General features: G+C 37.2%; 1 protein-coding gene across 1 annotated transcript; it reads left to right on the plus strand.

Annotated features, from left to right (window-relative positions):
• The first annotated feature begins 2188 nt into the window (after nt 1-2188).
• Nucleotides 2189-3472, plus strand: LOC113280753 (cyclin-dependent kinase F-4-like). The gene has a single exon (XM_026529340.1). It carries the CDS (start codon nt 2189-2191, stop codon nt 3470-3472), a length of 1284 nt encoding a protein of 427 aa, XP_026385125.1.
• The last annotated feature ends 9923 nt before the right edge of the window (nt 3473-13395 follow it).

Consider the following 13395-nt stretch of genomic DNA (forward strand, 5'->3'; position numbering starts at 1 on the left):
GTTTCAGTTTGTTTTGAGCCTATTTGCTACTCTTGTTAGCATAATTGGGATGGCCATCAACAAGGATTTTCAGGTACATTTTATCCTTTTTCTCCAAAAATTATATTTTGTTTAAGTACAGTTATTTTCTTTTTGTCGTCCGAGGAAATCGGAGTTTTAGAACGTAAAAATCCATAAATATTGACGACGCATTTCATCATTTAGAGAGTCATTTGTTGCCTTTTGTTTTCATGTTATGCAGGTTATTCCAAGAGAAGGAAGAAATTTTGGTTTGGGACAAGTGAAATATTATTTGCTATTAATTGCAGTTGCAGTTGCTTGGCAAATCGCCTCCGCAGGATTTTTGGGAATCATCTACTGTACATCATCTCTCTTCTCTGGAATTTTTACTACATGTTTACTCCCATTCACTCAGGTTGCTGCATCGATTGCTTTCCACGAGGAATTTACGGGTCAAAAAGGAATGTCACATGCATTATGTTTGTGGGGTTTCCTTTCTTACTTCGTAGGGGAATACAAGAAAACCAAGACGGCTCACCCCATTGCTTATGATAAAGAGAAATCAGAACTTACAGATTATAATGATACTACGGAAGGAGGAAAGCAATATAACGCAACACAATAAGTAGTTTAATTTATATGTGGTGAATATAAATAAGAGTACACTATACTACACTCTCCTTTTCATTTGCTATATATAAAAATTCGTAGTAATAATACCTATGATCTAATACTTGGTCATGTTTCGCGTATCTTTTTTGACAGTTTTTATATACATCTGTCTGACTTGGTTCAAAAGTTAAGAATGCCATCAAAATCAGATTACAGAGAGTAACCAGTAACCACACATGTACGATATGTTCAAAGGATCCCAGTTCCACGACATTGCGAGACAATTTTTGCACATTATTAATTGTAGAGTAACGTTCCAATCTTTTTTGCATTTTGGAGAAGACAACCAAAGCTTCGTCAATTAGACCTCGTTGCAAGGAGCATTAATTAATCGCGCTATATATACAAAACAACAACTGGTCTGTAATTTCGTAATGAGGCATGGATTCACAAAGGCAGGGAAGTACGAATCTGCGGATCCATCCATCAGACAAAGATGACTGACAGAACAGAAGCCTATACCAGAAAGAAACCATAACGAGGGATCACACACACAAAAAAAACAGTAGAGATCTTTTAAATCGCCTTCCGAGAGATTTACTAACAAAAAATTAACCGAGTCCGTTGGAAAAATATTTGATGGGGGCGTTTTTTGGTGGAGCATGGGGGACAAATCATGTCTTGACACGTGTCTTTGGTATAAATTGATTCATTCAAATTTTGTTTCCAAATATATAAAAGAAGTGTATTTTTGATGAAAATACTAGTTATCTTAATTAATGATATTTTATCCTTTATATTTTTTGTAACAGAATTTGTTAAAACAATTAATTGAAGAACACATGTCAAGACATAATTTGTCCCCATGTCCCCATCATAAAACGCCCCATCATAAATTTACTCGGAGTCCGTTGGTGAAAGATATCTTTCACGCATCTTACCTGGAAATCACAATGGCTTCGCAGTGGCCTTTACTCTAAGAAAAACGTTGCGGATGGTATTAAATGTTCTAGCATTAGGCAAACAACCCTTCTAAGTTCTCTTCCATTTCGATAATTAATGCGTTAGCCTCCAGTAGTTGAACTGATTTGGCTCAACCCCCCTACCATCGGGTGAAATCCCTCGATCCATCGTTTCATCAAGATATCTTCTTGCTTCTTCCTGTTAACCATGTAGGGTTTGAAAAGACTCAAAGTGTTGAACAACTAGGAAACCGAACGACTATTAATTCTGGTCAAATTTCCTTATTTGTGTTTCCGTATTCTCTCCAAAATATCAAAATTTGGAAGCACGCTATGTACCGCCTGGAAACATTACCCAGATAGACTCGAACACTGTTTCCTAGTAGCTCTAGAAGTTTTTTTTCCCTTATATATACATGGGCGCATGCATATAGTTGTTGTATCCCAGTTTTCATTGTTTCTTGATCCGCTTCTTGAAATAAAGAGTTTCATCATTTTTTTCCTTTTCTTTTATGTTTCATCAGATAAGTAAATTCATTGAAGCCGTTTCAGGTAAAGAGAAGAAGAAAAATTGAAGTTCGTGTTAAGTTTTTCTTCGACGATTTGGTATAAGCATGGAATATTGTAGTTATACTCTGATAGATAAAGTTGGCGAAGGAACATTCGGATATGTCTGGAAAGCTATAGATAATCTTAGTGTTGATGGTTCTGAAATCGTAGCAATAAAGGAGATGAAGAAATCATATTCGTCCTTGGAAGAGTGCCTTGAACTTCCAGAAGTCAGGGCATTGGTTAAACTCCATGGGGATCCGAATATCATCGGGCTCAGAAAACTCATCTATGAGAATCAAGTCTTATATTTGGTCTTTGATTACCAAGAATCTACTCTGTATCGCCTTATGCATGATAAGATCAATCTTTGTACGGATCCTGAGTTACTAAACGGGTTATTGGAGAACAGGATAGGCCTTTTTTCGGAGTTTGAAATACGAGGCTGGTCTCGTCAAATCTTGCGAGCTCTTGCACAGATGCATCGTCCTGGTGGATATATGCATCGAGATCTAAAACCAGATAACTTGCTGGTCAGTAAAGATGGAGAGTCAATAAAGATTGCAGATTTTGGTCAAGCTAGGGAAATTGATTCTAAATCACCGTGTTCAGATTACGTTACTACACGGATGTACCGCGCACCTGAAGTGCTGTTAAACTCGGTTTCGTATACCTCTGCTGTTGATATGTGGGCGGTTGGTGCTATAATGGCCGAACTGTATTCGTTTCGTCCTCTTTTTCCTGGTAAGAGTCGAGCAGATCAGCTGTATAAGATTTGCAGTGTAATCGGAAGTCCAACTTATGAGTCGTGGGCAGAAGGAATACAACTTGCGAATTCCTGCGGTTACAAGTTTCCTCAAGTACATCCATATGGTATTTCTACAATGATACCATCTGCTAGTCATGAGGCTATAGATCTGATTAAATCCCTTTGTTCTTGGGATCCAAAAAACAGACCAACAGCTATGGAGGCTCTGGAGCATCCTTACTTTGCGCCCGATATGCGTGAATTGCCAGAAGCGACAACATGTGCAAAATTGGAGCAGAGAATATATCCTAATCAGACTTACTTTGGTGAAAAACTTCTTGGCCCTTTCTCCCCCGTTGGAGATATTACAATTGAAGATATGTTAAAGAGGGTTTGGGCAGAGGATACAAGTGCAAAGTTCGAACAGAGAATATATCCTAATCAGACTTGGTTTGGTGTAGAACTTTTTGGCCCTTTCTCCCCTGTAGGCAACATGACAAGCCAAGATCTGTTTGAGAGTGTTTGGGGTTGCAGTTTAGATGCCTCTTTCAGAGAAATGGCTCATCAGGAGAAGCAGATAGCATCAGCGCATGCTTTTTAGAGTTGGCAATCGGCAAAGATGATGCAACAAAAAGTCTATGAAGATTCTTTGATTTGGTTTTCTTTTAAAGTTTTCATGCATGGCTTATATATGTTCAAGTTTTTTAATTTAGAGTGAGCAAGAATTTGAAAAAAAGTGTACGAACGTAATGCTGATATTTTGATACTCTTTCTTCGACTCTTGATTGTGCTTTTTAAGTAAAACTAAAAGTTACTGAGATAGAAAAAAGAAGCCAAGTTTCGAACAAGAAAGGTTATTCCCTGGTTCTACACTAAGTTGAGTACAGTAGGTATTATTGAAACTGACCCTAACTTCTAACCAAATTGCTGTCTTACATTAGATAAAAGCATAATCAATTACTGTCCTGGATCATTTATACCATCAAATCCAATGCTTTTACCGGCTGGTCAGTAGTTGTAATTCCCAGTTAGGTGTATCTGTCCATGACCATTTGGTATCCCTTGCCCGAAGCGCATGGAAACTGTTTGTCACAATGATCATTTTTTCTGGTATATTTGAGAGAAAGAGTGAAGGTTCCAGGATGTGGAAGGCCCAGGGTGCTAAGCTTCAGTATGGACTACTGAGTCTTGGGAGTTGGAATTATTACTCCTTACATTTGCATACTGTTCTGCCAATGTGTCCAAGGACAGCTGTTTGGGTTTATGGAGTCCCTAGAGGAAGGGTAAGCCCATGAGTTAACATGGGGATTTCGGGACTAGAGCCAAAGGCTAAAAGAGTATATCCATGGAGTACGAAGGATAAGGAATGAATTAATAGAGAAGTGAAAGGTTTTATTGGGAGGAGTGGAAATAATGGTAAATAAAGAGGTACCTATGATATGTGGCATAATGTCATAAGAAGAAGGATTTTGGAAAAAGCCTGTAAAAGGAAGGACATAGTACAATGGAAAGCAAGTTTCCTCATACTATTCTAAGAAAAGTTATTGTAAAGTAAGAAATGTCCATTCCCATACAGATTTCCAGATAAATTTATGGTGTCACTGGTTTTCGAGTTCTGAGGGATTGAATATAAGGATTTAACTAAGAACTCCTCATTTGTTTTTAGAGTCCATCTCTGTTTATCTTGTTTCATCACTCATTATTCATTTGTTTTGTAAAGCTTAATGTTCATGATTTGGTCAACTACTTCCATAATAAATAAAATTTCCAAAGTATCCCTGTTACACTTCATAGTGCTTGAGTTTATCAAGTTTTTTTCTCTGTGAGAAAGTGTCTGGTGAAACCTCTTCCCTTCCTGGCACCCGATTGTCATCCCATATCTTTATTGACATACCTTCCCAACCTCCTGTATGATATATTGTTTAATCTGATGAATCCTTGTTGAATACATTTTCAAACCCAAATTTTTTTATCTTTTTTCTTGGACAACAAAATACCGTAATTTTTGAAATATTTTCTTTTTAAAATCTTTTCCAAGGTCGTTCATATTACTAACTAGTCTCCAAGCAATTTTGTTAACCATTTCTTGGTTCATTTTGTTAGCTTCCTTGAAACCTAGCCCTCCTCTATCTATAGGTCTGTACGAAACATCGTAGGCATTTCCCCCGTCAGAAATCGCATCGTAAAGCATTAATTGTATTAGTTATAATTTTGGTAACACAAAGAAACCCATATTGAGAAGGGCACGCCTGATAAAAAAGATTTAATCATAACCATTCTACTGGGTTGAGATACTTTTCCGGCCTAATTAGTAATTCTTTTGTTCCATTTTTTTCAATGACATTATCAAAGGATTGAAGCTTACACTGGTTTATAAGAAGAGGAGCACCTAAGTGGGTGTCTTTCAGATCTTTTTTTTTTCCAGAATCCTGTATATAATGCCTTTATGTTTGTTGTGAAATTTTTTACAAAAAAAAAACCCAGATGTTTGGGATTTAACGAATTCTAACAACTGCTTAATTTTTATTTCTTGAACAGTGAACTAAATAGCCAGTGGCAAAAAAACATGTCTGGGGGAGCATTTTTTGTCAACTTGATACCTTTGAAAAGAAAATTTATTTCTTAAATTTACAAGAATAATATGGATTAATCTCACAATTGTTGAGACTGATTATATTTCATTGTGTATTTATATGAATACAAAGTACTGAGAATTGACGAAAGATTCAAAACATAAGCTAAACAATAATAGCGTCAATACTGGATAGTTACATCTAGTTACAACAAATTACAATAAGAATGAGTACATAAGACTCGGACCTAAGCTAAAGACTTGCGCCTGGTGGTGACTGCTGACTGTTCAACTGTGGCAAGACTGATGGCTGGTGGTGACTTACATATACACATCCAATACCCCCCCTCAAGTTGGAGCGGGAGGATCATGAGACCGAATGCCCAACTTGCTGACAAGATGTCTAAACTGGTCCACTCCAAGTGGCTTGGTGAAGAGATCAGCTAATTGAGCCGCAGATGCAATATGAGTTGGTTTTGTGAGAACATAGAGCAATTTTTCTCGAACAAAATAACAATCAATTTCGATATGTTAAGTTCGTTCGTGAAAAACTGGATTTGCAGATATGTGGATAGCAGCCTGATTATCACAATAGACTGGAATAGGCTTTGGAACTACCCAGCATTGTGAAATACCCTGTTGTGGATCATCGAGTTACTGGATATCCTGCCTAATCAGAATTGGTATAACTCGCAAGAGACAATGAGGTATTCGCAGAAAGTAAAATACCATGACTGACAGTTCCTTTAAGATATCGAACTACACGATGTGCAGCATCCAAGTGACCTGAGTATGGTTGCTGCATGAACTGACTCGGATAATTAACTGAGTAGGTGATATCAGGACGAGTCACCTAAAGATAAAGCAGTCGACCAATTAGGCGGCGATAAACACTAGGATCAGGTAGAGGATCACCGGAAGTTGGAAGTAGCTTAAGGTGTTGTTACATAGGAGAAGGTGAAACCTTAGCACCTAAAAGACCAGAATCCTGAACAATGTCAAGGATATATTTTCGTTGGCAGAGAAAAATACCTTTGGGAGAGCGAGCAACTTCAATTCCAAGGAAATACTGCAAACGACCAAGATTTTTGATAGAAAACTTAGATTCAAGTTTGTGTTTTAGTTCTTGAATAGCCGTGTCACTATTACCTGTAATAATAATATCGTCGACATAAACTAAACCATAAATGGATATCTTACCTGAATGAAAAATAAAAAGAGAATAGTCAGCACGAGATTGAACAAAACCTTCATCAAGTAAGGTTGCAGAAAATTTAGCAAACCATTGACGAGAGGATTGCTTGAGCCCATATAAGGATTTGTTGAATTTGTAAACACAATTATCTCCCTTTTTCTGAAAACCAGGAGGGAGTTTCATGAAGATCGCCTTGTAAAAAGGCATTATTGACATCTAGTTGATGGAGAGGCCAATTATAAAAAGTAGCAATGGAGACTAAGACACGAACATAAACTAGTTTTGCAACAGGAGCATAAGTGTCATGATAATCATTTCCTTCATGTTGTGTGTACCCTTTAGAAACAAGACGTGCCTTATGACGCTCAATCGTACCATCCGGTCTATACTTGATTTTAAACAACCATTTACAGACAATGGTTGGTTTTCCTGGTGGAAGAGTAGTGATAGTGAAAGTATCATTGTCATTTAGAGCAGTATGTTCTTTGACAATAGCATCACGCTAGTCTGGATTTTTAATGGATTCTGTGAATGTGTGCAGTTCATCATTGGTGATAACAGATGACAGGAAGGCACGATGTTGTGAAGTAAATTGAGAAAATGATAAATAGTTAGTGAGGGGATACGGAGAAGTAGAAGTGCATTGTTGTGCTGAGCAAATAAAATATTTTAAGTGTGAAGGACGATGACATTCTCGAGTTGATCGTCGTACATATGATTCTATATTAGGTGGTACGATTATATGTGAATCTGACTAATAACAAAACTGACTAATAACAAAACTGTAGAAGTACTTAATGAATTTAAAAGTCTCATCCTTTGTGTGCATAAGGTAAACCCATGTACAACGAGAAAAGTCATCGACTATGGTGAGAAAATACTTTGCACCGGTGAGTGATGGTGTCACAAAGGGACCCCATATATCGCAATGAATAAGTTCAAAAAAAACGTTTAGAGGAAATGCGATTTCTATTGAAAGGTAATTTCGTTTGTTTTTCCAAAATACATACATCACGAGTACTAGAAAAATTGGAACTAATACAATCAATAGGTTGACATAAAAATTTAAAACGATCAAGACTTGGATGGCCAAGACGACAATGTCAAACATCTAACGGCATTTTATTATTAAAAATAGCTTTGTGTGATGCTGCTGGTCGAGCCGAAACTTGAAGTTGGTGAAGTCCCGAAACATGATTATCCTGACCAATCACTTGATTTGTGAGTGGGTCTTGAAAGATGCAATGATCTCGAGTTAAGAGAGCAACATAATTGAGGGATCGTGTGAGTTTACTTACAAAGAGCAAATTAAACTTAAAATGTGGGATATGATGCACAATTGATATTTTAAGAGGGGGCGAGAAAACAATTTCACCGATATGCTTAACAGCAGCAAGAGAGCCATCAGGCAATTGCATTTAATCAAAGTGTTGACAGGAGAATAAGAAGTAAAGTATGATAAGGAATTACAGATGTGGTGTGTTGCACCACTGTCAATAAAACAAGGAGAAATAAAGGAAGTGTTAAGTATCTTACCAGTTAGGTTCACTCGAGGTTCCGTAGGAGTATCGGGTTGAGAAGAGTCAGAAGACTAGCATACTCGGACGCCGAGAGAGATAGAACAACCAGAACTGGTTGTGAAACTTGATTTGGTTGAGGTGCCAAAATTTTAGCTTTAGCAGCGACATGGAGATGATTGTTCTTGAGAGCAGCGGATTTAATCGATGGGGCTGTAATTAAGGAACCATATTGATTCCATAAAGACTTGAGCTTGTGTTGGGGTATATATTTAAAAAACATAGTTTTGTAATAATATGCCAAAGTTAGAGAGATAGTATGGTGGCATTGTTTTGAGCTCCCACACTATAGGCATGGGTTCAATTCCCACCCCACACAATTTCACTAGGGTATATACTATTTATACTATATATTATATTACATTAGTCCGGGAGCGGGGCCTTGGGGCCGTTTTTTTGCTGTTACAAAGAAATTTAATTGGCATTTAATCGAAAATTAATTTTCCATTAATTCCATTGATTCTTTTTGATTATAAAAAAAAACTGGTTTCTGGAAGAGAAAAATAGAACGTTATTTTTATTTCGTCAAGTTTTCTGAGCAAGTGTTGTTGAAAGAGTTATTATTGATTCGATTTCTCAGTGCAGAGAAATCGAAAGAGATAAGCTGTTTTATCCCATAGGGTTTCGACAAAAAACTGACTGCTAGCACAATCAAGAGGCAGAGTCGCGAAACACCTTAAAGATAGCGACCTAGTACGCGACTCAGCGGTTTCTTTGTGTGATTTGATTATAGTGCTTTGTTTCCAACAATTTTAAGGTGATTCTTTTCTGCTATGGAGAATGAAAAGAAGCGCGTTGATGATACCAACAAGCCTTTCAAATTTGAAGGGTTGCATTTCAGAAGATGGAAGCTGAAGATGTTCTTTTATCTCAAACTGATGAAGCTGCATATGATTGTGTCGAGTGTTCATCCTGGAACCCTGGAACCTGCTGCTGATAAGACTGCTGTGTTGCTGCTGCTGTTCTGCTGCTGGCGGTGGTGCTGCTACAGATCCACCTCCTACCGGTGGTGTTGAAGAAGTTGTTTCTCAAACTCCCGAGGAAAAACAAAAGGCCATCGACAAATGGATCGATAATGACTTTGATTGCAAAAACTACATTCTTAATGCATTATCTGACGATTTATATGAGTATTATTCAACTTTTGAAACTGCTAAAGATGTATGGGATGCATTACAGAAAAAATATGACACCGAGGAAGCGGGTTCAAAGAAATATGCTGTGAGCCGGTATGTGAGATACCAAATGGTGGATGATAGATCAGTTGTTGCACAGGCTCATGAACTTCAAAAAATTTACCACGAAATTGTGGCCGAAGGTATGAAAACTGATGAACAATTTCAAGTTTCTGTAATGATTGACAAGTTACCACCTAGCTGGAAAGATTTTCGTAATACTTTGCGTCACAAGACTAAAGAATTTTCTCTTGAAAGTTTGATTGTTAAGCTCAGGGTTGAGGAAGAAGCTCGGAAACAAGATAAGAAGGAAGAGATTCTCATTGTTTCTAACAATAAGACTCATCCGAATTTAAAACCTAAGAAAAGGGATATGAAACCTAACCCGAACCAGAAGAAAGGAGGAAGGCCTAATCAAAACAAGAACCAACACCCATCGAAAAATGGACAGAATTCCAATTCTGAATTTCTTTGTTATATCTGTAATAAACCAAACCACATGGCTAGGAATTGCAGATTTAACAAGGAAAAGAATAACGCACAAGCTAATGCTGTGGGTGACGTTATAATTGCCATGGTCTCTGATCCAGAGTTCTACATGGTTGGTGGATCTGATGGGTGGTGGATAGACAGTGGTGCTTCGCGTCATTGTTGTTTTGATAGGTCCATGTTTAAGACTTATGCTGAAACCAAGGACAAGAAAGTGTTATTGGAGACTCCCACAGCACTATGGTGAAAGGTTCTGGTACGGTAGAGTTGAATTTACTTCTGGGAAGACACTCATGCTGAAAGATGTCCTTCACACTCCAGAAATGAGAAAGAACCTTGTTTCCGGCTATCTTCTCAACAAGGCTGGGTTGTATCAAACTATTGGGTCTGATATTTACACTATAACTAAGAATAAGAATTTTGTAGGAAAGGGTTATGCTACTGATGGAATGTTTAAGCTTAATGTTGATGCTATGAATAAAATTGATTCTTCTGCTTATATGGTTTGCAATTTTAATGTTTGGCATGGTAGGCTTTGTCATGTGGGTAAAAAGTTAGTAAATAACATGAGTAAGTTAGGTGTCCTCCCTGAATTTTCTGAAAATGATTTTGAAAAATGTGAATACTGTAGTCAAGCAAAAATAACCAAGACTTCACATAAATCTGTTGTAAGAGAATCGAAACCACTAGACTTAATACATTCTGATTTGTGTGAATATGAAGGTATCCTAACTAGAAATGGCAAGAGGTATATCATGACGTTCATTGATGATTGTTCTAATTATACTTATGTTTATTTGTTGAGCCATAAGAACGAAGCTATTGAAAAGTTTAAGATTTTTATTGCTGAAATTGAAAATCAATTTGGTAGGAAAATTAAGAGATTTCGTAGTGATAGAGGCACTGAATATGATTCTTCTCCTTTTACTGAAATTTATCAAACTAATGGCATTATACATGAAAGAACTGCACCATATAATCCTCAAATGAATGGGAAAGCTGAAAGAAAGAATCGTACTCTTACTGAATTGACTGTTGCTTGTTTGCTTAGCTCTGGTGCTGCTTCTCATTGGTGGGGTGAATGTTTGCTGACTGTTTGCCATGTTTTGAACCGCATTCCTAATAATAAAACCATGATATCTCCTTATGAACTTTGGAGAAATAGAAAACCTAATGTCTCTTATTTTAGATTTGGGGTTGCTTAGCTTTTGTTAGAAAACCTGATCCTAAAAGACATAAGTTAGAAAGTAGAGCTTATGAATGTGTTTTTATTGGTTATGCTCAAAACAGTAAAGCTTATAGGTTCTTTGATATTAATAATAAGGTTATTATTGAATCTATTGATGTTGATTTCTTTGAAGAGAGATTTCCTTTTAAATCTAGAAATAGTGGGGGTAATAGTGGGGGTTCTTTATCTAGTGTTTTACCTAGAGCTGATTCTGAACATAGATTAGAAGAACCTAGAAGTGCAGAAACTAGGATCACTGAAGTTGAACCTAGAAGAAGTAAAAGAGCTAGGACTGACACAAGAGATCCTGATTTTGAATTTTATGCCGTAGAGGAGAACCTTCTAATTTACAAGAGGCGTTCAGTTCTGCAGAGTCTAGTTTCTGGCAAGAAGCTGTAGATAATGAATGGGATTCTCATATGTCTAATGGAACTTGGCGTATAGTAGATTTACCTCCTGGTTGTAAGCCTATAGGTTGTAAATGGGTTTTGAAAAGGAAACTAAAGCCTGATGGAACAATAGAGAAGCACAAAGCTAGACTGGTTGCTAAAGGATTTAGGCAACGAGAGAACGTAGACTTCTTTGATACTTATTCTCCTGTTACTAGATTAACATCTATACGTGTTTTGATTGCTGTTGCCGCTGCTCATAATCTTGTTATTCACCAAATGGATGTTAAAACTGCCTTTTTGAATGGTGAACTAGAAGAGGAAATTTATATGGAACAACCTGAAGGTTTTGTAATTCCTGGACAAGAACAGAAAGTATGTAAGCTAGAAAAATCCCTTTATGGTTTAAAACAAGCTCCTAAACAGTGGCATGAGAAATTTGATAATTTAATGATTTCACATAACTTCAGAATAAACGAGGGTGACAAATGCATCTATTATAAATTTGAGAATGATGTGTGTGTGATTGTTTGCTTGTATGTGGATGATTTGCTGATATTTGGTTCCAATTTATCTGTTGTCAATGAAACTAAAGGTATGCTTAGTTCGAATTTTGACATGAAAGATTTGGGTGAAGCTAGTGTAATCTTGGGAATCAAAATAACTAGAACTAGTAGTGGTATTTTTTGGATCAATCTCACTACATTGAAAAAATTCTGAGAAAGTATGAATATTTTGATTGTAAGCCTGCTTGTACTCCGTTTGATCCTAATGTGAAATTGTTTAAGAACACTGGAGAAAGTGTTAGACAATCTGAATATGCTAGTATAATTGGAAGTCTGCGTTATGCAACTGATTGTACAAGACCAGACATTGCATATGCAGTGGGAGTTCTGTGCAGGTTTACCAGTAATCCTAGTTTGGAACACTGGGATGCTATTGAGAGGGTTATGCGGTATCTGAAAAGAACCACAAACCTAGGATTACACTATAAGAGGCATCCCGCAGTCCTTGAAGGATTTAGCGATGCTAATTGGAATACTCTTTCAGATGATTCCAAGGCCACCAGTGGATATGTTTTTACTATTGCTGGGGGCGCTGTATCTTGGAGATCAAAGAAACAACAATTATAGCCCAATCTACGATGGAGGCTGAATTGATGGCACTAGCAGCAGCTAGTGAAGAAGCAGGATGGCTGAAGAGTCTGTTATCAGACATTCCAGTATGGGAAAAACCGATACCAGCCACTTTGATCCACTGCGATAGTACCGCGGCTATCGGAGTAGTAGAGAACTGTTATAATAACAGTAAGAATCGACAGATACGTCGAAAGCACGACACAGTTAGAGAATTTCTCACAACTGGTGTTGTTAGAGTAGATCATGTAAGGTCTGAAGGAAATATAGCTGATACTTTGACGAAAGGATTAGCAAGAGAAAAGGTATGGAATATCTCTAAAAGTATGGGACTTTTGCCCGTGAGAAGTTGAGTCATTTGTAATGGATACCCCCTAGAAATAGGTTCAAAGGGACTAGACGAAGTTACAAATAATATGATAGAGTCATGCATTCCCATAGCATGATATCCTGAAGTGGGAAACAGGTTGAGTGTTTAAACTCTTAATGATGTCTATAGCTCTTAAGTTAAGAGTGGGATATACAGGAGTATCCTTGATAGACTCACCTATACGAATGTGAAGGTGTGGCCGCCTTCTATGAGAACTTGGGCATTTCTCTAGATCGTTCGTTAAGAAAGGGATAAGCACATGGCCCTAATGTGCAAAATTAAGAACTTTACTCTAAGATATAGTTGTGTGTGTTGTATAATCTATTATTAGTTAGAGTTCAAGACGAGAGTCACTCTAGTTACCTGATACTTAGAAAGTTCAACACTATGTAG

This window comes from Papaver somniferum, chromosome 5 (assembly GCF_003573695.1).
Source record: "Papaver somniferum cultivar HN1 chromosome 5, ASM357369v1, whole genome shotgun sequence".
In the NCBI taxonomy this organism is placed as follows: Eukaryota; Viridiplantae; Streptophyta; class Magnoliopsida; order Ranunculales; family Papaveraceae; genus Papaver; species Papaver somniferum.

Bases quoted from the DNA above. Each gene is read 5' to 3' on its own strand.
- LOC113280753 (XM_026529340.1), top strand. From the start codon at position 2,189: ATGGAATATTGTAGTTATACTCTGATAGATAAAGTTGGCGAAGGAACA.